General features: G+C 37.6%; 1 protein-coding gene across 4 annotated transcripts; it reads right to left on the minus strand.

Moving 5' to 3' along the window:
• Positions 1–476: 476 nt before the first annotated feature.
• Positions 477–24,790, minus strand: CEP83 (centrosomal protein 83). Of its 4 annotated transcripts, none has more exons than XM_030261421.4 (16): positions 24,655–24,790; positions 18,771–19,024; positions 18,263–18,413; positions 16,985–17,077; positions 16,588–16,719; positions 13,932–14,183; positions 12,450–12,581; positions 10,580–10,694; positions 8,636–8,780; positions 8,360–8,509; positions 7,639–7,714; positions 6,351–6,508; positions 3,397–3,526; positions 2,388–2,491; positions 1,557–1,737; positions 477–780 (listed from the first exon to the last, which is right to left on the minus strand). In XM_030261421.4, the coding sequence occupies exons 2-16, from the start codon at positions 18,935–18,937 to the stop codon at positions 598–600; spliced, it is 2,169 nt and encodes a 722-aa protein (XP_030117281.4). In that variant the 5' UTR covers positions 18,938–19,024; positions 24,655–24,790; the 3' UTR covers positions 477–597. The 4 variants fall into 4 exon arrangements, with proteins under 4 accessions (XP_030117281.4, XP_030117288.4, XP_072779318.1 ...); XM_030261428.4 differs by lacking the exon at positions 24,655–24,790 and adding an exon at positions 24,244–24,379; XM_072923217.1 differs by lacking the exon at positions 24,655–24,790 and adding an exon at positions 20,058–20,078.
• Between the last annotated feature and the right edge of the window lie 1,350 nt (positions 24,791–26,140).

Consider the following 26,140-nt stretch of genomic DNA (forward strand, 5'->3'; position numbering starts at 1 on the left):
ACTGGTCTGTAATTTCATAGTTCATCCTTTCTTCCCTTTTTAAAAATGGGAGCAATGTTTCCCTTTTTCCAGTCACTGAGGGAATCACCTGATTGCCATAACTTCCAAACACAACAACAACATCTGCCAGTTCCCTGAGGACCCTGAGATGCACATCAGATCCCACAGACTTGTGGCTATTCAGCTTCATCATCCCACACCTGATCTTGGCTTATAGTAGAAGGGACTTCCCACATGCCCAGAGAAGCAGCACTTCAGAGAAGGGGAAAACCAGGAAAACTGTCTGCAATTGAATCCCAATATTAGCCTGTAACTGCTGCTATGCTAAATATCACTGCACCGGTAACACAAATTCAGGGTGCAGCCCTATCACAAATGGAAACCCTGCATATTCTTTTTATGATTCCCAGTGAGAAAAGTCCTTAGACCTGCTGGTCCTTAGACCCAGCAGTAAAACAAGCTGATCCACAGAGCGGTAACTATGCAGAATATATTTTATGCTATTCAGGCACATACAACCATGTTTTTGGCAAAATATGAAAAGCATGTACAAAGGATAAATTATTGAAAGCTAACAGCATCGAGAGTATGCAGATTTTATTTGGAGTCCTCGCTTTGTGCTTCATCTTGTCTAGTGAACTTATTTCTTGCCAAGTCCCTGCATCCCACCATTACCCGCTCTCTAGATGGTCCAAGATCTTCCAGCTGTTTTCTTTGTCTGGTTTCGAGTTCTTCCAATCGCTTGCCAAGCAGGGCAAGCTCTCTTTGATGCTGCTCCTCCTTGAAATTTAAAGGAAAAAAAAGTGGCTCTATTACGTTTTACACACTCACAAGGGACCAAAATGAGCAATACATTCATTTATTTACAGCTTTTATTTTCCTTAAAGAAAAGTCCAAAACATCCTTATTTGTTAAATTTTACTCATCAATGTTTCATGTGTATTGTTCTGTCATTTTTGATGAACTGCATCAGGAAGAAATACCATTGCAGATATTCCTCCTCTCAGATGAAGGTGCACACAAACCTGAAGTCTCAGGAACCATAAATCTGTAAAGTCAACCTGGTCAACCTCAGCCAGAGATATTTTCACCCTCAGCAGCTCAGCCTAAGATGCTTTTAACCACACAAGAAATCAAGAGCAGCAGTACTGCTTTGTAATAATGAAACCATGGTGGGAGAATAACACTACAATTTTTTGCTCAGAAGGAGCCATTTAAAGTCTCTGAGGGGAAGGACAAAGAATGGAGAACTGGCTTAAAACTACCCAGTTGTTAAATTCTGTAACATATCCTTTGTCTTTCAAATACTCCTTCCTATTGGAAGGAAGGAAACATCTCTAGGTAACTCAAAATTTCTGACTTGTGTTCAAAGATGAAATACGCCTTCCTTAAGACTAAGGTCTTAAGGAATTCTAGCTGGCCAACATAAAGTTGAACTTTACACAGGCTGGATCATTCAAAAAGGAAGAGACAACATGCCTTTTTCTGAGCAACAGCAGCTCGACTGAGCTTGTTCTTTTGCTGTATTATTTTCACAACTTGTAATATATCCCCACCTGAAGAAAGGAGAAGGATGCTGCAGGCCCAGGAGGCAGGGCGGACGATGGCGTTACACCAACTGGATTGAGTGACGGTATGTCGGGATTCAGAATTATACTCCGGAATTCATTGTGCCGACGTTGCAAGTCCTTTAGCCTCTTCTGGAGGTGAGCATATTCTTCAGAGGAAACATTGTGTCTAGGAAATAACAGATTTCTTATTGCTCAAGATCTCTGTTGTCCCAACACAGCAGCACAGCTCTCCATGACTGCTCTGCTGTTGAACACCCCCACTTTCTAGCTATCCTTACACAGAAGAACTGGAAGGTAGGTCTGTGTACATTCTTTTGCCTACATGTCTGTCTAAATGTCCCTCTACATATTTAGCTATCTGCTCTATTATAGAATTTACATAAAATAAGCTTTTAATACCATTCACAGTAGTGAGTCAGGCAAGCCACATTAAATTAATTATTCAAATCAAGCCTTCCACAGGGGACTCAATGAAGAGAGAAAAAACAGGACTTCATCTGTCAAAGAAGGTGCCATGTCTGTTTCTCTTGCAATTCTGAATCTTATTCACTTACTTCTTTTAAAGGGATTCCTGCAACTGTGCCTATCAGGTATTTTTTCTCTTTTTCTTCTTGAAGAGACAGCCCTGCAGTTGTCTCATAAGCTCTCAGCTGCCCATCCTGAACAGAATCTATTCAAAGAATTCTAGTGCTGTAAAGGCCATTAGACTCTGGTTACTAATCTAAGTAACACATATCTTCGAAAATACTTCATATTTGTAAGTCATACCTTGAGCATATGTAATTTTTCAAGCTAAGAAAAAGCAAAGTTTATTACCTATTTAACACTTGATTTTCTTTTTCTAGTTCTTCCATCTTGGCTTCCAAAAGTTCTATTTTCTCATGCATCCTCCTTTGTTTATTGTCATTGAGAGTCTTTCTCTGTCAGACAGATATTTCAAACAGCTAAGTAATACCAGACCTTAATAGATTAGATCCTGTAAAAATGAAATCTAAACTGTATGTGGTTTCAAGCTGTGGCACTTCATAGGATTTTCCTTCCTTAAGAAGAGATGTGTTGTTTGAAGGTGCTTAGATTGCCATGATGGGAAGCAGAAGAGATGGAAAATGATCCATAGTTGGAATTGAAAGAGGCATAGCTGCCAGTCACTTTGGTCAGTGACCAGCTGTACTAACAAACATTACCAGTATCTGAGAAATCTGAGAATCACAATAGTCAACCTTTAAATGACCACATATAAATGAGTAAAAGCATAAACAAAAAAGTATGCTTCCTTTGGTTGTTTTTTTTGTTGTTGTTGTTTTTGTTGCTGTTTTTGTTTGTTTTTTCTCATATTGATCTTAACTTTTCATGACTTTAAAAGATACTGGTAGGTTCGTAACCCATGTTCAATTAATAACACTGCTAATTAATCTTGAGGTTTAACAAACAACCTGCTTTTCCTTCCAAACTATTTCCTAAACAGTAAGCTTAGGAGAAGAAATAAAATTCTAATATTCCATCAAGGAAAAGTAGAACATCATTTGTCCAGTATCTAGTATCATCCTCCTTCATCAAGGGGTTTACCTCTTAACGATCAATGCACATGTGTGTGCAAAGCAAGTCTTACAAAATCTTTGATGGCATAATAACAAAGCTGTTGGTTGTAATATCTTTTGTGTGTCATTCAAGCTATTTCTATGCTAATCTTGAAGAACACAATATATTTAGTTATTATATACAGTAGACTGCAAATAAACTCTCAACATTGAAAGAATTCTAGCTGGCCAACATAAAGTTGAACTTTACACAGGCTGGATCATTCAAAAAGGAAAAGACAACATGCCTTTTTCTGAGCAACAGCAGCTCGACTGAGCTTGTTCTTCATTTGCTTGTATTTCTCTTCAAACTCTGTGATGCGCTGAGTAAGCATATGCTTCTCCTGCAGCCATTCCATACGTTGGTATTCTGAAGTCCTTTGGAAAAATCAGGTTACAAAATTAGGAGGATATACAAAGCAGCATGTTCCATTATTACCTTAAGGCTCTTAAAACAGATTCATCTTTTCACAGCTCCTACTTTTATATATATCAAGGATCTGACGTAAATTTGATTATATTAACAATCTAATTGTGACTACAACATTTGAACCTGTGCATTATTCTAGGATTTCTTCAACCATCAAATTTTGAAAAATGATTCTAAGAAGCTAATTGTTGGTGCCTTGTTGGATTGGCAAGCTGCCAAACCACCCAGAGAAAATTCCTCAATTCAGGTCAAACCATCACAGCGGAACACAAGAGCAGATGCCTATTCCGAACATCAGTTGTCAGAAGAGTTGACAACTACCTTCTCTGTTTAGGAAAGCAGGGTGCTGCCCTATGGGGTCTACTAAGTCTTTGTAACAGACTTGCTTAGGATGTGCGCCCAACCAGAACAAACACCAGCTCAACAGGAAGCTCCTGCTAATATAGTTTCTAGACAACATTCCAGATGAACACACACCAAAGGCATATGTTATCTGTTTAGACTTTTGCATGGTTACAGCACACTAAAATTAGGCTGTGTTCTCTAGCAGTGTAAGGAAAGGAGCTGTTTCTCCATGCTGCCTTGTTTGTTTGGGCTACCTGCACTGTGAGTCAAAGCAGACAAGAACTAATGGCATATTTAATTACATTACTTTTAAAAATTAAAATCAAATTGTGAGATTCTATGTAGCAGATTTTAAGACCAAGGTTTGATATTAGTGCATCCACCACTACTCCAGCCCTGGGCAGATGCAGTTTCTCTACACGGGACTCTGAACGCATCTCCATAAATTTCTCACCAAACCACCTATCCCTTCCTCACAGCAGAAGTATTGGGCATCATCCACTCTCACTTTGGGAAACAGAGTCCTGGCCCCTTTGTCATCTGTCATGGCTCTTTTAGTTGACACAGCATGGCTTGTACCTCACTCTTGACTGTAAATAACTACTAGTACCCAGGAACCAAAGCATTTTGGATGAGCACTGCTTAGCAGTAAAGGGATTTCAGCTGAAGCAATGGTGAAAAATGCTTGAGTTAGGTGTGATGGTTTCTTGAGGTGATTTGGGTTTTTTTATTGTTGTTGTTTGTTGGTTTAAGTGCCACTAACATTGTTCCCAAAATGCTAAACAAGTCCCTGTTTGAGCTCATCTCTGATCTACATCAGTCTCATAGTTTGCCTTTAGGTTTTTTCTCCTTCCACATTTTCAAGCTCTAAGATTGACACAGCCAGACATGCAGCTGATTTGCCTACTTATGCTCAATGCTAAACTGGCACTACTTACTTGAAACAGCAATGAGATAAGAAAATGATCAGTTACTTTATCTTATGGCTTTTATCTTGTTTTCTCATCTTTTGGTCCCTAGTTCACTTCCTCTTGCTTTGGTGCAACTTAACTCTTTGGTGTTCAAGCTCATAAGAATTTACTGAACTGAGGAAGGATGTTCTGTCACTCACAGATTCATAAAAACAATGAAAACATGACCCAAGGCTCCCAGGGTAGCAATGGCACAGACCTGCAGGACTTAACATGCAGGCTACAAAGCTGCTTCATTTCTGCAGTACCAGCCTTAGTGCATCTCTCAGTACCTACATACTTGTACAATGATCTCTAAGGACTGACAAGTTCCTTCCACTGCCTTCCCAGGAAAAACCTAGTCTTGACTGTTTTGTGATCCATAAATATGTAAATGAAAATGACAGTCTCATTCATGTAACAGCAACGGTCTCACTAAATATGTAAGTACACCTCCCTAAAGCAAACATCCAAAGTATTTAATGTGCTAGTGACATACTCTGCAGTCCAAATCCAATAATATCTTCAAATGCTAAATTAAAAGCACTATTTAAACTAATGACAACATAGCAATTGCAGTACCAATTAGTAGCAAGAGAGATGTTAAAACAAAAAGAAGTTACATTATACCCTTTGGAAGCTTTATATTTAATCTGGGATACTGACTTTTTAAAGCACCCACCACACAATAATCCAGTACTAGTTAGACAAATATTTGGTCACTAAACTAGGAAATTCTGTAAAGCCATTTCAGACTGACAAATTAACCTTTAAATTCCAGAAAAGTGTTTATTTCTATATGGAACCTGAATAAAATTTGGCTCCCTTCATAATTTATTGTCATTCTTTAATGGTATGCGGTCAAGCTTGTGCAAAAAAAGGAAAATTATGATTTTTAATTTTGATGAGAGGAATTGAAGATATTCTATAAGCTTTTACTTCCTCATATCAGCTAAAAGTAGCTAGTGGGAAAGGGAAAGAAATATTCACACATACTGACTGGGACCGTGGAACCTTATAATGCAATATATATATGATATCATGCAATATAATGCAATAATGTAATACAATGCTTGAATGCTCTCTTCGCACATACAGCTTAAACACTCTTAAAAGAACTGTCTGAACTGTCTGATCCTTTTATACCTTTAGAATTTCAACACTCGCTACTTTAGTGAGTTTCAGGACTCACTAAATAATAAGTAGAATTTCATTTTATGCAAGCAGAGTATCTCACTAATCAATAATTAATTTTAACAGATACGAATGGAAACAAAATCCTGTTTTTAAAGCTGACATGAGGAAAGATTTTATACATACTATGCCACAGAATGTACAGCCATTTTTTACAACTGTCCAATATTTCCTGTTCATTTTAACTTTTGTACTTTATTCAGAATCTACAATCCCCAATGAAGTAATCTACATGAAAAGAACAAAGGCAGCATGAAAAGTAAAGCCAAAAGAAAAGAATTACTTCTCTGTTTCCAGTTGAGCTTTCTCTGCCTGAGCCCTTGCATGTTGACATTCTTGTTTCAATCTCTCTATTATTTCCTTCAACTTCTGATTAGATTCCAGCAAATCCTTTTCTGATTGAGAAAGTGAGGCAAGCTGGAGTTGGATATCATTTATTTGCTACAAAAACAAAAAATATTTTTTCAATTTCAATAGGTATGCAAATAACCAACAATTGATTTTGAGATACTGAGATAATGCAAAATGGAGACACCAACTAGCTTCTGCTTTTCATTATCTGTTTTACTTGTTTGTTTTCTCTTTACTCAATAATTTCTTCAGAAGCTTTACAGTAAATCACTATGTGACAAAGGGTTTCTATTGTAGTTAAAATAAGAAAGATAGGCAGGACTCTTCTGCCACTGAAGTGTCCTCCAGAACTTCAGAAATACAACGCTTTCAGCCCCAGGGCTGAACAGAACTCGAGGACCATGAGTTCTGTAGGAGCAGAGCTGTGGAAGTATCCAGGCTCTTCTGTCTCATAACACACTGAGTGTTACAGCCAACAGTGACTGTACTGATGAGTTCACAAAATAAGTGAAAAGTACAACCTCTACAGCCAGCATATACAAATGATCATTTCCCTTTCCTTTTCCTCCCCCCACATAGACACTTAGATCCCTCAATTTCTGATTTCACAAGGAAAAAAATAATTGTCTCGAACTTCAAGTGCACACAGCTTGCAGAGTACTTTAATGCACAGCTATTGTTATTACCTACTAAATGCCATCGCAGGCAAGCAGGAGTTAAAAAAAATAGGTTTGATTTTCAACACTGCCATCAATTGACTCTGCAATAGAAATATACCTCTTTACACTAGTTTGTTCATTTATGAAACATCTGTTAAACACTTGAAGAACCTCAGATGAGAGATGCAGTGTAAATGCAAAGCATTACCTAGAAACAATTTATAAGTCTCCATGGCAACTGAATCTCCAGTTAAATAGTGCATAACCATATTCAATATACCAGTCTATAAACATTCAGCTTTGAAATCCCTGTTACCCACAAAACACATGAAGCAAAAAACTGTAATCCATTTATAGAAGTCCAAGAAAGCACAATTGATTTCTGAACACTTCTCCTGAAAATACCTGAAGTACACATTTCATCTCTCAAGATTAAAAAAAAAAAAAAAAAAAAAAAAAAAAAGCGCCTTAAAATTCAATCTAATCTTCAAATACAGGACATGGTAACTACAGGAAAGAATGTATTTCTCTATAAAGCATTACAATGAAATAAAACCTTACCTGTTTCAGATTAGCATTTTCACATTTCTTTTCTTCCAGCTCTTCTGCCTGCATAGCCTGCTGTTGAATTTTTAATCTAAAATTGTTTAAGACATCCTTATTTTTATCTAATCAAAATAAAGATGTTATAAATTAGGACAAATCAGCCTGACAAATAAACAGCATTATTTGAAAGGCTGATACATACTTAACTAAAGAAGTATTAAAATATATTTCTATTCATTCTTAGAACTCACATAGGAATAAGACTTTTGGAGTGTGATTCATTTTATCACACTGACCTTCAACTATATTAAGCCAAGTAAACTCCCAACAATAACAAGCGACTCAGAGATATCATTTTAGGGTCTCAGCTTACCAATTCCTGCTATGGTGCCATTGTGGAATGAGAAATGGTTTACTCTAACACTGGTGCTATGCCAGCAGCCAGCACTTAACTAGTTTTAACAAACGTGTATTGCCAAATTATTACTTCAAAATGGCCGTTGAAAATAACACTTAAAGGTTTGGATGAAAAGTATTATATTTTCAAACAGTTAATTTTTAATTCTGCACTCTTTTTTACATAGTGCAAAAGATAATTTTGTTTAATCTACACTAATGAACACTTCATAATGAAGATTGCTATATGTATGAATAGAAAGTTTTTATACTGTCTACTGTAAAGACATTAAGGAGGGAAAATAAGAAATTTGTGCTAATATTAGAAAAGTCATGCTACCGCAAACGCTGAAGTTCCTTTTTGCTAGATTCTTCTGCCATCTGCACAGCACGTAGTTTCTCTTCATACTGATCCTTTTCAGATTGTCTCCAAGAATCTTGCTCCAGTTTCATCTTCTCTAGATCAGCTAATCTGTTCTCGAGTTCTAACCTAAAACATTATTCAACATGCACACAAGAATCACTACAAAATGCCAGAAGTGTTAAGAGTGATATTTTTAAAAGTCTCACAAAACAGTCCTCTTTTAGAAACCGAGGAGGAAATCAGTAGACATACTTTTCATTCTGTAAGGCTGCAATATTGTCAAAAACTTCCTCTTTGGCAGCTTGCACTTTACGAATTAGCTCCCGATCCTTTTCTACTAAAAGCACTTTATGACGTTCAACAGCTGCAGTAAGAATTTCCTTGTCGGACAGCAATCCTGCATTATACATTAAAAAAAGTTAAGCATGTCATTATTGATAAGAATCTGCTAGGATTCTATATTCAAATAATTATAAATTCACAAAAGGGAACTAAAAATCTCAATTCAAATGATAGAATGAATGGGGGAAGGCGGAAAAAAACAAAACACAAGAAAACAAGAAGAGACCTTTCTTAGTATAACAGTTATATTTCCAAAACTTTTGAAAAGTAACCATTACACTGGAATAACAGTCTACGAGAGTTTCTTACTTTAATAAATGGAAGTAATTAAACAGCTGATATTATTACAGATTTAAACTCCAGAGCCCGTTGTGAGATGCTCTGCCCAGTGGGGAGGAGCTAAGCATTCCCACCTAGATATATTCTGGGAGTTTTAGACAGAGAAGCAGCCTTTCCACAGGTTCCCAAGAGGACACAGCTGGGGCTTTTCCACTAGACCGACTACACCTTCTCTAGAGGACCACTGCACAAACAGAAACCACATCTGCCACTCCAGGAGGACTGCAGCCACTCCAATTTGGACTGCTATTGACACACTGGCCAAAGTGTTGTCACGTTGTAGTCTGACTTTGTCAGTGGTTTTCCTTTTGTATTATGGCATGTATTTTGTTTCTTTTCCCTTTTCCCAATAAATTGTATTTCTGACTTGGAGTCTCTTCACTAGTTTTGCTTTCAAACCAGAGCAGTGTTCCACAACACCTATGCAAAGGTCAAGCAAGAAAATTTTCATTGGAAAAGTTTACAGTAAACAGAAACTGGTTGTCAGTGAAACCAGTAACTGGGCTACAACAAATCTAACATTTTAATCTACCAATATTACCAAATGAGGTGTTTCTAAAATTATGACTTTATAAGCAGGGACAAATTATACAAACTAAAATCTTGTAACTGACACCCATATTCACTGGCAAATAAGCCAACATGCTCTAACAGTGACTCCTGGTTATTTAGTAATTCAGCAATGCAAAGGGAATTCCACAGGAAGTTCAGGTTAACTTAAATCTTGTCTGTATTCAGTTTTATATTTCATAGGGTCCAACATTTCTAGTTTGCAATACACTGTAAGTATATTGTCAATACAGAAAACACCACTTTTTTGTTGCTCTTAGCAGACTTAATATTAAAGCAAGTGAATAGAAATAATTATTTCAGGAAGACGAAGGTAATATTTTGGGGCTATGGCCAATTAGTGAGGACAGTTCTCTTTAAAACTGTGTAATTGTGTATTTGTGTGATTTAAACACAACTAGGACTAGAACGTTTTGGCCTTTTCACTCTAGAAAGCTATTTCAAGTTGCCTACATACTCAGCTGCATCAGGTATCTTAGAGCAATGCCTGTTTCCTTCAAAGAATGAGCTAGGTACTGTATTTTGTTTCATGTGGCAGCCTTATGGAATTGGTAACAATTCCACAGATACAGAATCAAAAAAAAACCCAACCATTGAAGCTCTGTGGCACAATACAGTTTCAAGCAGAGTATGAAAGACTTGAGAATTTAGCAATAATAGAAAAAAATAACTATATGAAGTACATAATTTGAAACAGATTATGCTCAAATTGTGTCACAAATGCATTTATTTACATCAATGAAAAACTGCTCTTAGTTGTTCTTTGCCTAGTAGAGCAAGTGAAACAACACAATTATTTCAAATACCAAATGAATTGTCAGATCTGTGACCTAGACCAGAAGTAGAAGCTGAAGACTGCTGGGAAGTGGTCAGAGAAAAAAATTGTTGTTTTATTCTAACTGAAGTAAACAGATTAAATAATTACAAAATAATTTCATACTTTACCATCCATTTCACTTTGAATCTTGTTTCTTTCTCTTTCTATTTCACTTTTTGTTCTTGCTGCCTCCAGTTTGACATTCGTTACTTCCAACTTATGTGAATGTTTAAGTTCTTTTACCTATGAATTAGAAAAACCAATATCAAATTAACTATAGTAAATTTTTATATATTTACTTCACTTCTAACTAAAGATACCTCAGAATCAAGCTAAAATAAAATTAAATTTAATCTCCACAAGTAAATCAAAAACTCAGAATATCAACTCTTTTCCCGAGTAATCGTCCCCCTGGCCTCCTGGAATGCTACATTACTTTCTCAAAATCCAGGTCCACATGGCTTTAAAGTGCATTTTAAATCAAATACTGCTCTACCGACACATCAAATGGCCTCATAAAAATAGGGGCTTTAAGAACATCAAATCAAGGAAAATTACTGCTTGCATGGAAACTTTCTATAGTTTAGGCATTTGAACGCAGTAATTACACGGTCAATGAGAATTAAATGTCTGGAGGAAAGCACTTATAAGGAAAATCCATTCACAATGACAAATGTAATTACAACCTGCTAGCATATACAAGTGGCAAAAGGTTAAGAATGACACAGTAGCTTATTAAGTAACTACACGGAAGATTTAGTTGCTTATATATCAAGTTGATAACATTTCAGGGCAACTTGAAAAGATTTAAGGTGGCTTTTTTAAGGCAGAAAATCCAGAAGACAAACATGCACCTGTGCTTAGGAATAGGTCTGAGTGGAGGCAGAAGCAGGTGGAGATTAGTATAGTAAAGCTTCTATTTTCCTCCTTTTGAGAAATATCACTGTAACATTTTATTTTGTCCTGCTTGTGGAGGGGAGCATAGAAGACCAATTGATACAAAAAATAAAGACTGTAACAATCTTTGATATATTGTGGGAAACAACTGAAACATGTTTACCAGAAGTTTTCCCCTCCAATTTTGCATTCATGGGGGCCAAGTATGGTGTATTACCTAAAGAGGCTTTAAAAAGTGGTATAGCTATACCTTATTCCAATGGAAAATAAGATTTTTTTTTTTTTAATTAATGACCAAAATTAAATACTTAGCACTCATAAATATGTACTGTAAAAAGATCTGAAAAGAAAAAAAAAAAGGAAAAGTGTACAAACATAGAACAAAATCTCTAAGATCTGGTGCCAACCCAACAAAGTTAACCAAATATATATTATGACAATGGTCAACTTAAAATGCTGTGATACAATTCTGTACTGAAATGTTTGTGTACAAGCTATACTGGCATTTGCCCAAGAAAAAGGCTTTGCAAACTTGATTACCCTGCTTTTAATATAACCTAAATCCCCACAAGTAACTCCAATGCAACTTGCTTCCTGTAGCTAACACAGCCCATTCAGAGGATAGGTTTTAAGACCTCCAGAAGCCATGACTCCATTACAAAAAAAAAGCCAAACCCCCCCCCCAAAAAAAAACCCAAAAAACCAAAAACCAACAGCATAAACCATAACAAAAAACAAACAAACAAACAAAAAGAAAAAGGAAAAAAATTAAAATATTAGTTTAAAGCTCTAAAGGTTAATTGTTTTCATGAACATTAAAAACAAGTATAAAGATACTTCACAAGCATTGTTCTGTTCAGGAAAAAGATTTAGAAGATGGAATAATAAGAACATAACCTCACTCTTCAGAGATACTTTTAGGTATGACATTTCTCCTGTAAAGTCACATATTCTCTGTCTTTCAACTGGAACTGAGGAAAAACTTTCATACCTATTTCAAGTCACAGCAGAAGACATTGTTACTTTATTCTTAGTCTAAAATATATTCAGGAAAACATAACAGGATGTGAAAACCATTTAAGATACCATAAAAGTACTTACTTGTGCAGTTAAGGAATTGACTTCTCGTTCACATTTATGAAGTTTGCTAGTTAAGAGAATGTTTTGCTCATGACTTGTCTGCAGTTCCTTCTCAATGCGATCAACCTGCAGTTCAGCAGACTTCTTTTCTGCCTTGAAGGAAGTTTTAAGATTTTTTGGAGATGGGTTGCCTCTTGTTACTTATTTGAAATATATTTGATTGATCTGGGCTTTCAGATGTTACCATCTTGTTAATAATAATAACAACATAATAATATATAATATGATATATAAATATTCATCTTTGCTCAACCATATATTCCAATACAAGTGTCTTGAATTTTACTGAAAAGTCACAACTATTTTTACTAACAGGATATTACTACACACTACTATTACTTTTAACTACTACTACAACAACTACTACTACTAGTAATATTACTATTACTACTACTATTTTTACTACACAGAATCACTCCCATTTTCAATCCTCCTTGATAAGGAGTGGTGGTAATCTGACTTGGTTAGGAGGGTGCAGGTGTGCTTACCAGTAAATTACTGGTAAACAATGTAACTACATATGATGTTATATGCTAGCCTATGCATTCATACTGACAGAAGAATTAACATCCTGGAAAGGAAATAAAATGCAATTACTGCATTACAGACTCCGATCTGTACAAGACAAGACCCTGATCTTTACTGAATATCAAAAAGGTAATCTAATACATGATTTCACTTCCTTTTTCTAAACACTTCTGTTATCAGCAAGGCTCTCTTTAAAGCTGTCTAAGAAGATTACGGCACTTTTTAAGTTGAGATCAGAGCGTTTTGTAATTGAAGTATACAGCACTGATAATAGTGAAAAAGAAAATGAACCATCTATCTGCATGCTGCAACTGTGTGAAGAATCTAGATGAAAAGGCTTGCTACCTAGAGAGGTAGCAAGGACTGACAGAAGGTCTGAGGATGACAGATGACGAATACAGTGGAAAAGTGCAACAGCCCAAAAATCATAAGGAGAGCAACAGGGAGAGCAACAGCTGAGTACTAAACAGCTGCAGTAATGTGCTGGATAAAGAAGAGGCATTGGTAAACAAAAAAGATGACAGATGAGAAAAGGATTAAAGAGAGAAGCATCATGTGACATTTTTGAAAAGCATAAAGAATTTACAGCAGCACATTATTAACATATTGGTTTCTAAGTCCAGCTAAGCGGCAAGTGCTGACATGACCTTCTTACTGACTACAAATACAGATGTCACTTGCTTGTTTAGAAAGGAGATTATTCAGCAGTATCTCTCAGTTGAGAGACTGCCCAAAGTTGAACTGGCAGTGTATGACTCCCAGTCAACTACAGTTTGATTTTAAATCTGAAATGTAGAAATTCAAATTGTGGAGTCAATGTCAAAATTATCAGTGATTTCAGTGACAGTTCTGTCAGGCCAAGTATTATTCTTACTACAATCTATAGGGAGGGAAAATAATAAAAGAAAATCTTACCTCTAGAGATCGCATCATGGTCTGCATCTCAGCTAACTGTCGTGCTTGTACTCTTTGAACATTTTCTGCTTGCACAACACAGTTGTGTCTTTCTGCTCTTAGTTCTTCTACTTCTGCTTCTAAGGCTTTTAGTTTCTGACACAGTTGTGCCTTTTCTCTAGAAAGTGCCTCCACACGTTTACTGTCCCTTGTGGGATCAATGCTAAGCAGCTGATTATGGAGTTCTTCCTTATCTTTATCCAGTCTTGCAATCTGATAGTTGTTAATCAGAAAAATAAAAAGTTCTTACATTGGTTAGGTGTCAGGCAGTAACAATTACAGTAGTTAACAATTCAGAAAAGAGCAGCAGTGGACATTTAAACATTAATTTGTTTAGAGTAGGAAATTCAAAGCAAGACCACCTGAATGCCTGTAATTAGTGTGGACTTTTTGAGAACACTACAGAGTGCAACACTGACTGATGTCCTTATTTGCAAGCTGGATGATGTCATGGAGTCACTTTCAGCAAGCTTGAGTGTGACACCAAACTGGGGGGAAATGGTCAATCTGTTGGAAGGCAGAACTGCTACCCAGGAGAATCTGGACAAGCTGAAGGAATAGACAGAACTGGATCCTCTTCAACAAGAAGAGCAAGACATGCATCTGAGATGGAGTAATCCAATGCAACAGTACAGGCCCATAGCAATTGTCTAGGAAGCATCTCCATGGAAAAGGATCTGGGGTCCTAGTGGACAACAAGCTAAACATTGGTCAGTAGAGCACCCAATCCAATCCTGGCAGATTGGCAGAAGAAAAACTAGCAGATCCAGGGAAGTGATCCTTTATCAACTTTCCAGTACTGGTAAAGCTGTATCTGGAATTTGTGTCAGGTCCAGATGGTCTCTAAGGTGTTCAGTGGGTTGGGGAATATGACATATAAGGAAAGCTGAGAGAAGTAAGCCTCAGTTCAGAGAAGAGAAGATACACAGTGATGGGATGAGAGGCAACAGGCACACTTTGGAACATGTGAAGTTCCAATTACATATTATGAAAAAACTTTACCATGAAGATGGTTAAATGCTGAAAGAGTCTGCCCAGAGAAATTATGGAATCCCCATCCTTGAAGACGTTCAAGACTTGGCTGGACATGGACCTGAGCAACCTGATCTCATTACACTTCAATATTTTAAACAAGATTTTGGACTATAAAGAGTTTCTTCCAACTTATCTTATGATTCCACTATCTTATAATTACAACAGAACTCAAATGTGCTAATAACTCCAGAGAGCAAACATGACTGACAATAAACCTGACAGACAATAAACCAAAAAAGAAACGAACAAAAACCCAAACCAAAACACAATAACAATAATGAAAACCCCAGCTCTCTCTCTTACAAAGTAGTACAAAAGGTACAAGCCAATCTGGAGACTGTAATTAACAAACACATAAACTCATAGATTGTTACATTTCAAAATAAGTTACATGGAGTGAATATAACAATGGGAGCAAAAGAGTAGGAAAGAAAGGTATGTAAGAACTCTCTCCATATTTGGAGACTAGTCAAAAACTCTGATCTGCAGCAGTCCTTTTAAAAGTTTCACCAGCAACCTGATTTCTGCAGCAAAAACCTTCCAAATGCCTTTTATGAGGAGATTCAATTGCATGATATGCCCAAGCCAGCATTTAAGAATTAGGATGTTTTTATAGCCTCCTTATGCAAAATGACATGGAATGTTAAAAAGCCTTTGAGAGAAACCAGATCACACTGTGCCCTGGGCTCAAGGTAGTTGTATTTTGTGTAAGTGTGCTAATTAGCTGCAGGACTAGCAAAAACTCAACAAGCCCATGAGAGAGGCAGGCTGTAAAGCAGCATGTGGGTTTAGCTCCAGGAAGGACAACTGTTCTGTTTTTAATGCACTGCATTTGCAAACTTGGATTGATTTTGCAAGTGATGATTGCTTTGATTTGTGTCTGATGTTTGGAGTAATACATTCAAATCTGGCATCTTAGAATATACGCTTCCAGACAAATATTTAAATGGATATGCAAATGACATCTGCAACTCATTTACAATGATGTATATATTTAAAACATAAATCATCTGGCAATTTATTTAGCTACATACACTTTCAAAAGTCCAAAGAAATGAACGAATGGTTTCTTCAGGAGCTAATACAAATGAAATAAAGTCACCAAAGTTTTCAGCACCTTTTTGATTATCACTATCTTGTTTCAAACTAAGATCATGACAAGTACATTGCTAAATGTACCCTTATCTGCTATTAACGATATCTCTTCCTCAATAAGTTGCCACGTAAGTGATTTAAAGACTAAACTTACATTGGTTACTCAGATAATTTATTAATTTCAAATTAGCATCATGTCACAAATCACAAATGTGATTAAAAACATCATTAAGCTAACATACTGGCAGTCATTTACCAGAAAGCAAGTTATTCTTACTTTTAATAGCACAAATAATATTGCAACCTATCACTGAACAAATATACAGGGCAGCCTTAGGCTAAGTCACAGAAGTGCTTTGAGAATTAAGAGTAAAGAAACAAACATGAAATGGAGTCAAACTGACAATCCTTCAAGTCCCAACAGTTCTACAGTGTTCAAGAAGCTTTGTCAGAGATACTGTCTAAGCTACTATAATATTCTACGTACCTCAGCCTCATATTTTATTTTCTTCTCTTCTAAAATATGTGCATGTTCTTCCTTTTGATGCTCAAATTCTGATTTCAGAAAGGTATGGTCATAACGAAGTTTGTTATAGAGTGTTCTGTATTTTTCTACTTCCTAAGTTAGACCAAAAAAAAAAAGTTTTCAAATGTATTTCCTTTAAATGTCCATGCAATGTTCCTATTGTTTCACAAGTTATCTCTGATGAACTGAAAGCCACCTCCTCCCTCTTCCATGATTTCAATCTTCCCTGCCTGGGATAACAGTACTAGAGAATTAATGCCATACTTTGCTCCCCTTTCAGTTTTCATTTCCTAAGGTTTTAGGAAGAACTATAAAGCAGTGATCACTACCCTAAATAAAAAAAAATTCAATGACTTACATTTTCTAGCTTCTGATAACGCTCTCTCATAGGAGACTCCAATTCCTCATATATTTTTGCTTTTAACCGTTCTAATTTTTGAGGAGTTAGCACCTTAAAACAGAAAGTATCACAAGTGATTAGTCATATTCAGTTACTTACACCGTGATAGGTCACATAGCCAGGAAAAAAGTATTTAAAATATGATTTTTGGAATTCTACTTAATTCTCTATGTTTTTCTAAAGAAATTTCAGTAGTAGCTACAGAAGCTAAAAAGTATTAGTGATCTAAAAATATTCTGAGAAGATAGCAGAAGCATTTGGAATGTCAGCATTTAGCAAGAGAAGCAACACAAATTGCAGGCTGAATTGCAGAGATTTATCTCCTTTGTGGAGGATGGGGGAAGAAAAAGCAGTCTCACATAAAAGATAATAAATTAGTGTCTAACAGTAAGTGAACCAACCCAAAAAGATCTAAATGAGCAACACCAAACAATTATTTGCAAAATATATTAGTGTGTGTTCTCCAATGGATACATGGGTACTGGTTTGAATGAAAAACACTATCAGGAAAGATTCCTTGCCTTAAGCTCCATTCTGATTGGTATTTTGTTAAAATGTCTTAGTTCACCAAGAAATAGAGTTTAAAACAAAAAATTTCATCCACAATTGTGACAGACTTATTTACTCTACTTTTCTTTCACTTATCTGTACTCTGAAGTCCCTGGAAACTAGTTCCAGATATGGTGCTGAGGCGCATTTCCTCCTTTTGGAGTCTGGATCCTTTGGTTAGAAATGATATTTGTTTCCTAACAACATGTCTTGCATTACTTTAAGGAAACAATCAGTTGCACAGAGTGCCACCCAAGTTACCTTAAATGTTGAGGAGTTTTTTTCTTGATTTTGGTTTGGGATTTTTAAGAAAAAGAAAGAAGAAACCAGTCATCACGAAGAGAAACAAGTATCTATTTTTCTAGTCACTTATCCTAATAGGTTTAGGCACCTAAGCTACCCTCCAAGACAGGTGATTCTCCCCTTAACAGCAGAGCAAGCACAGACAGAGATTGAGAGTCTTACACAGCACCTAACAACAGGATTTGGATGATTCAGCTAAACAAGCAAACAGTAATTTCAACCCATAGTCACTCTAGAGAAGAGCCATTACTTGGACTGGGTGAATTTCAAGACATCCGAAATACATCCAAGCTGGGTATATGCATGCTGCATTAACAGAAAAATATGCATGGCCCTACTACATGATAAAAATACATACCAAGTCCTTCCAGTAAATTATCTCACCTGCTGCTTCACTTGTTCCAGCTCTTGTGTTTTAGCCAGCAACTGCTCTTGAAAGTCAGCAAGAAGCTGCTGAAATTTGTCATGTACAGCCTGTTTTTCAACTAACAACCGTTTCAGTTCATCTTGTGATTTGGTATAATCCTCTTGTAATCTGAAAGATAAAATATATATTTACTTTATATTCACCTTTTAAAATTAAACCTTAAAGCTCAAAAGACTCACACACAGAAGCAAACATACAGACACCAAATAAGAACTAAGCTATTAATACCCTCTTTCTGTAATATACTGAAAAGTTATCCCACACTTATAAACATAAGTGCTACAGAAGCATCATCTGCAATGTCTTAAAGTACTTTGAATTCTTTTCTAATATGAACAACATTCAAATCTGTCATTACACACAGAAATAGCTGACACACATCTCACACATACAAATAAATCCCTTCCAACATCCAGCTTTACCTTTTAACAACTCAAAGAGAAAAATTTGTTGAAATTGATGTACCTTAGATGTTCTGCCCTTAGAGTTTGATAATTTGCTTTGTGGTGCTCACTTCGCATTTTCTCATCCATCAAAAGTTTTAGTATTTCTTGTGAATTAGCTGCTTCACCACTTTCACCCACAAGAGGAAGGAGGCTGCCCAAATCATCCATTGTATGAGGACTGTTCATGATGAGTATGGAGAAGACAAGATTAATGTATAACTAATCTACAAGACCATGCAGTTGTTCCACTGACTTCTCAGAAGATCAAGACACCTGAACAAATATAAGGACATGTAATTAGCATTCAAGTACATTCACAGCTCAGAAGTTTCACACACTGCTTTTGCTTTAAGTACAGAAGAATCCTGGTTCTGCTGTAACAGATTATAAACCTTTACTGAAAGTGCAACTCTTCTCTGCTCATGCAGCCTGCCCTGAGAAGTAATAGCGCTTCCAGGGGCATAGAATACACTTAAACATGAAGGTCATTTGAGTCAATACAAAATAAGAACAAGCACTACTATCTGAAAGACTACATGATGTGTTATTTTTACTTATGCTGAGACTCCAACTATGATGCCCTAATCATGCCTTTTTAATAAAAGTTCAAGCAGAGGTCACAGACAGCAGACACACAGCTTTTCTTACTACTACTTATTAAAAAGTCTTTTACACTGTCCTAACACGTTGTATTAATCAACACACCAGTATTTCAGCTGGAAGAAAAGCAGATAATTCTCTATTGAACTCCTATCTTCTTCCCTCTGGAGAAGAGTTAAGGTATTAGGAACAGGCTAGAAGACATCTGTCCACAGTTCAGTTCTGAAATATGTCACTTCCTTATTTTCAAAGCTTATCTTGTGGTTTCTTTTGACCTTTCCTTAAAGACTTTTGCAAAATGTGATATCAGATTGGTGCGAGGAAAGCTGCAAATCAAGAGTTCATGAGAAATAAGGAAGTATTCCAATATGCCTCATTTGTGATATTTGAAGCAATAGGTATTAAGCTGATCATTATTGACACTTCTACAGGATCTGGGGGAGGGAAGACTGTAACTGAATTTTAGGGAAGTTACAAAGTTTTAAAAACAACTACTCTGCCATTTTAGCTTTTTGCACAGCTGGACTGATGCCTAAGAAGTGCATATCTGCTGTGTGCAAAGTGTACCTCTGTACAAAGTAAAACTCAAACAGAAACAATGATAAATCTCTACCATCACTACAAATACCTCATCTACTTTACATGCACAGTTGCATGTATATTTTCTACCACTGCACTCTTTCACGGATGTATCTTAAATACTTACAGTTTGATTTTATAAACTCCTGAACTATAAGCAAGATGAAAATCTGTCTTCCATACTGGGAAAAAACAAGTAAGACATGATAATGTCAAGAAAAGGTAAATGTAAGACTTTTTTCCCCATTTTTCCTTCTTCCATTGCTAAAATAAGAAAAGGTCAGAGAAAAATATACCACTTACAACATCAGTCTAAGCAAAGCAACAACAGCAAGTTGGTATTCTGCTTTACCCAAAATTGCTGAAAGAATGAAGCAGAAGAAATCAGAATAAAGAACATTCTCCTCTGTGACTGTCCTAAATGCACAGCCAATTTCAAACATTAATGACACTGGTTTTGAAGACCCTTCTAATCAATACAATCTCTTTTTCATCCCTGAATTTTGTTGGCTGGTGAGAAACAAAGGACAACAGCAATTTTCAAACCCAATATAAAGACATTTTCAATTGTTAAACCAACAGCTGGATGAGTAAAACAGGTCAGTGATGCTAAAGACAATAAATCATGTGAGAAGAGAGAAAGCTCTGGTACACAGAGAAAATTCAAAGCAGCATGTCCCAAAGAATTTCTAAGCATATCAACAGGGTTAACAGGATCACTATTAAAAATAAACAAAAACCACACACAAACAATAAGAACAAACCAAAACAACAAACCAAACCAACAAAAAACCCCAACAACCACGCAATAGCACTTTGCTTTCATATGCTATAGATACTAAAAGTAACTATCAAACTGTAAGCCAAAGCTCAGAATTAGGAACACAGCATTTAAAGTTGGATCTGATTCCTGCTGCTTACTTGAGTAAGAAGTGGCACAATGGAGATAAAGTCAAAGACACCGAGAAAACACTGTGTTTTCTGAGACAAGATAAGCTGGAACACAGCCTTTTGTACTCTCTGTTCCAAGCTGCTGCAGGTGAGAAGTATATTCTCTCCTCACAGCTTTCGTTACTATCAAAAAGTGCACCAATTACAAAGCAAGACACACACCTGGCCATGTATTCATATGCATGAAGATTTCATGAAAAAGATAAAAGGAGACGAGAGAGGGAGATAATTGCAGCTGACAAAACAATGCTCCAGACTGCAAAAACCTGTTGTGTTTAAGGAAACAAAACTCTTTTGGCTTGCAGGGACATCTAGTGGCAAATGTAACGATCTGCACTCCTGGTGACAACCGTGAAACAGACACCAGAGATTTCACTACCTCATGAGAGCTCTTTCCTCGAAAACACAAAGAGCAATTTGTAGTATTTAATCTATTCACATGCAAAAACTTTTTTTGTTGTTCTGGGGTTCTTTTTCAGAAGTTATCACAAAACAATTTCTGGCAGTACACTGCCAATAGTTAACAACATTTAGGGATACAGATACTTCAAGTGTATTACCAACCAGAATTTCTTCTGTGCTAACAGCTAACACTAGTTGCTCACAGTCAGTGAACAGGCCCTAAATAATCTTCAAAATTACACATAGGCCACACCCATATTTTTTGAGAAATACTTTAGAAGAACACTGGGTTCTTCCTGTCTTGGAGATGTGTGCAAGAAGTGGAGAAACATAAAACATACTTTAAAGAAACTAAACCTGCCATCATATCTAAACTTAATTCTGCACCTACTTATTTGCCAAATTTTATCAAGCAACCAAACTGCAAACTTGTATCAGTCACCCCAAATTCATACTACAAAACCTTAACATCATTTTCCACAGATAAAAGTGGCATTGGTGCAGAGTCCTGAAACCTAGGAAATGCACACTCTATAGGTAAAATGGTAATACTTACTATAGTACAGCTAAGTGAAGTAAATCGGTTACATTTCCAAGAATCACCTTTGTTTTGCCTTTCTTCTCCAATTTTTTCTCCTCAAGAGAGAAACACTGCTGAATGACCTACTATACATCTCTCCTCTTTATAGCTGCACATCATGAAACGGCTTTTCTTTTGCAAGATTTTTCAGCCATATTATTTAAACTTTTTCTTTGCTACAAGCTCTTAAAAGTCAAAATACTTGCATTTAGAGAAAAATATATCAATATGATTTTATTATTTCTTTGAATTTTTATGGCATTTTGTTTACAACAGCAAGGCTTCCTTCTTATTCACCTGGCATAACCAAATGACATGACTGCACCATGTATTGGTAATTCCCCTGAGTACCATAGATAACTCACTCATGGCTCTCTTTTCCATGCCACACTTACAACACTTATATTTATCGTGTTCGAACGCAGTTTTAAACAGCTAGATTATACAATTAATATAATTTTGCAATGAACTAAAAACCTGATAGTATTTAGCCTTGTGCCAGGTTTTGCTCAAGCAGTAAAATTTTCAGTAAAACCTGTGAAAGCCTAAGAGCTTCTTTGCACAATTCATGATCTAATTCCTCTGCCTGCTTCTGTCACAACTCCAGACCTCTTTATTTGCTCTTTCTTTTTTTCTAATCCAATTAGCCAAGATCTTCTGAAACAATGAACTATTTGCCTGAAAGAGTGAAAAACTCAATGAAAGCACAGCCTCATTAAAGCAACTCTTCAAGCACCACCCCTTCTCATCCCTGCTCCAGACTCTACAGCAAGATCAGATAAAGATCTAATGCAAAAGTGTAATCCAACACAAGAGCTCACTGTCACCAGGAACGGGAGGGTTCCACTCCTCGTTTCTTTCTCTCCATTCCTGTGTTTGTCATTCATCAGACCCTTCATAGACTGTTTTAACTCAAGAAGCCAACACACTCAAACAAGCAGAAGACACTCAATAGTTTTTCTGTGAGGTCAGTGAGTCACACGAGCTCATGGAAAAATCCAGCAAGCGACATCATCAGTGAAAGTGGGCAGCTGGTACGGACTAGGGGAAAGGAACAAAGAGCCAAGTAAACAGACAGGAGGAGGAGCAAGCCTTTCTCCTTTCAGGAGCAGAGAGCTGGCACAGCACAGAGCTCAGATGTTCACAAAATCCCAGCCTTGGACTAGATACCCAGATTTTACACAGTCACAATTCAGTGAAATCTTAAAGAACAATGCAACACACTCATAACAGATCAGACTTCCCACAAACATCAAGTGGGTAACAAAAAGATCCCAAACTGCCTTCTATATAATTTGAGAAATGTGACAGCACACTGCATTTTACTTTAACAGACCAGATTCTATTGATCTGTCATCAGCAACTTGCAACAGTCAAAGCAATCACCTTAAAAAAAATCTAGGGAGGCAAAACCAAAGAGAAACAGGAAATCCTTTGTTATAGAGAGTTCCATTACCTAGACACTGCTTAGATATTACTGCAGAGAATCCACTGAAAATAAACACTAAACGCTTTTGTGCACCTAAGTGCAGAAATACTGGAGAATATCTGTATGGCAGCTACATTACAGAAGACATCAATCTCATGCAAGCTACTATCATTCCCTCCACAACACTGTTCAAGGTCAAAGTTTCAACAATTAGCCATATATTATTGCAGTGTCCATCCCTACATACGGGACAAACCTTTCAGTTTCTGTCTTATACTACAGATCCAGTTACTTATTAGGTGAAAAACAACAAACAAGGTTCTCTTTTAACTCAGGGCTAAAATTTGTGCTTTATCCACATACACGACCAAGTCAAACTGACAGCAGTTATTGATCAAATTGAATTTTGAACGGGAGCTACACCTGGTAAATTGAGCTGTACTTCAGAGCAGCCACTCTCCACACACCATGTATGTTTTCCACTGTTTTTTCATGGTAAGAGACCTTCAAACACACATTAACTTTCACTCACTAAAATCTCATTCAAAGTTCTACTTGGGCATACAAATGGCTGCTTTTTAAAAACAGCTATAGCCCACAAACAACTCTTCTGAAAAATCGCTTCCCTTTCATGTTGACTTAAAAAAAAAAGATGTTCAGGGAGGTCATAGATTTCACACTGCCATACGTATCCCATACCTCCTGTGGGAAGAAACATGATTTCATATACACTCTACAGTACGTGGACGAAGATCGACTGAGAGGCCAAGTGAGCCGCTTAAGTCACTGTGAGCTTTTTACTGGTTTTTTGGGTTTTTTTTTTTTTTTTTGGTTGGTTTTTTTGTTTGGTTTTTTTTTTTTTTTTCTTATTTATAGATGTAGAAGCTTGGTCAGGGGAATAACATGGCTGACACACATCCAGAAGCACAAAAGAATAATAATTTTCCTCACAGCGAACGTGGCTGAGGATCGCTGGTGGAACGCAAAGCAGACCAGCGTACACACTGGAAAGCCTACAGCGAGCGGGCTGCTCCTGCCCCGAACTGTGCCAGGCGATGGCGGCAGGCCGCAGAGGCCGAGCAGGCCGCTGCCGGAGCCGCGGGCCCAGAGCAGCGCTGCGCTCTCCGGGCCGCGCCGGTGCGCGGGCGGCAACGGCCCGGGCCGGGCACAGGCCAGAGAGCCTCCCCGCCCGTCCGCCGAGTGCTGCGGCCCCGCGCACGCAGCAGGGCCGCGGTCAGCCCGGCTCCCTCCGGTCAGCCCGGCTCCCCCCTCACGGCCCGGCCCCCTCGCACCGCGGAAACCCCACAGCCCGCCCGGGCGCGGCCGCCGCCGCCCCAGCCATTTAAAAATGGCGCCCCTCACCTCCCGCCGGCCGCGCCGCCCGCCGGGGCCCGCGGCGCGCGGGGCACGCTGGGAGCGCGGCCGGGGGCGGGCGGGCTCCGGCATGGCGGGGCGGCCCTCAGGGGCGCTGCGGGGCCGCTGCTCCCGCACACAGATCGGCTGCTCCGAGCGGCACAAGTGCTGTGAGCAACATCTCCTCGTACACATCCAACAAAGCCCCAGGGCAAATGTCCCGTTTGCCAGCAGCCGGAGCTTGCGGCTGCAGTCGCTGCCGGCGGGTTCAGTGCTCGAATCCGGGATCTGCTCAGCGCCTCTGTCACCTAGCTCTGCAGCTTTACACGGGTGTTGCACTTGCTGCAATGTTAGATGCGAAATAGCAACAGTATTCCATCATACCAACGTACACCTATAGAGAAATCAATGACACCACAAGGCTCTGTAATGAAATAAAAATTAATTTTTATTCAAAACAAATTTTGATGAAAAAGATGAACATTAAAAGCCATAGATCCAAACAGTTTTACACTGCAAAGAAATCGTTCTAGAAAGTGTTATGAAGTTACATTCTCATTTTCTGTAGCCAGTTTGCTCTTTTTTTTAATTTCACTATCAGCTCTGCAAATATTAACTAGGACCAAACAGAAGCCTTTCTCCCTTTTACAGTTGCATTAACAGGAATGGTAGAATAGCATAGATTCTTTCTTTGGTTCTGTTCGTGTCTGTTCATAGCAGGATTACATAGCTATAATCTATTGGAAAACAATTCATTTACATGAGAAACATGACATCAAGAATCTAGATCACTCAGTGTGAACTCTGCAGGGTACACAGCAAAAAAAACCCTACAAAATCTAAAATTATTTAGGTAACTAAAATCAACAGACAGGGTTGGGTGTCTCTTGCCAGCTAATTTAGGGAATAACTATTGTGTATTTCCAGCATGTAATCTTTTTCTAAGAGGATAATTCCAGATGGTGGAAATTGTGTTACTTTATTTTTGTCTCCACACTTTTCACATGGATCAGAGAAGAAAAGAAAGGAAAGACAGATAATTCCAGTTACTCACTGATGGCCAGTGGTTCTGAAGTATGGGTGGTAATGGGGCTCTCCTTTGTCACAGTGACCATCCTGCCTCTGCTGGCTTTCAAAGGAGAGCTGCTCCAGTGACTCAGATGGGAATCTTGCAGAGAACCAGGAAAGAGAAAAAACAAGAATTGAGATGGAGTTCAGGGGCACAAGGAGGAAATGGCTGAAGGAATGAGGAATAGAAATCAGAGCTTATAGAAGTGGGGCTAATGCACACAGCAAAAAGAGAAGAGAGGGTCAATCAAGAGAGGGATCTGGACACCAAGAGGCAGAAACAGCTAGAAAATTAAAACTTTAGATATTACTAGACAAATATAGGGGGAAAATGTGGGAGAAGTAAATATGAAACCATCCTGTTGGAGAGAGAGGGGAACCACATACTGAAGTTGGTTTGTTTGATTTCTCTTCTAACTCAGTATAT

This window comes from Taeniopygia guttata, chromosome 1A (assembly GCF_048771995.1).
Source record: "Taeniopygia guttata chromosome 1A, bTaeGut7.mat, whole genome shotgun sequence".
Classification (NCBI taxonomy): Eukaryota; Metazoa; Chordata; class Aves; order Passeriformes; family Estrildidae; genus Taeniopygia; species Taeniopygia guttata.

Bases quoted from the DNA above. Each gene is read 5' to 3' on its own strand.
- CEP83 (XM_030261421.4), bottom strand. From the start codon at position 18,937: ATGAACAGTCCTCATACAATGGATGATTTGGGCAGCCTCCTTCCTCTT. The intron at 8,781-10,579 runs GTAAAGTATGAA...TGTATAATGCAG, and splicing joins GATTCAAAGTGAAATGGATG to GATTGCTGTCCGACAAGGAA. The intron at 3,527-6,350 runs GTAATTCTTTTC...ATTTTTCCAAAG, and splicing joins GCTCAACTGGAAACAGAGAA to GACTTCAGAATACCAACGTA.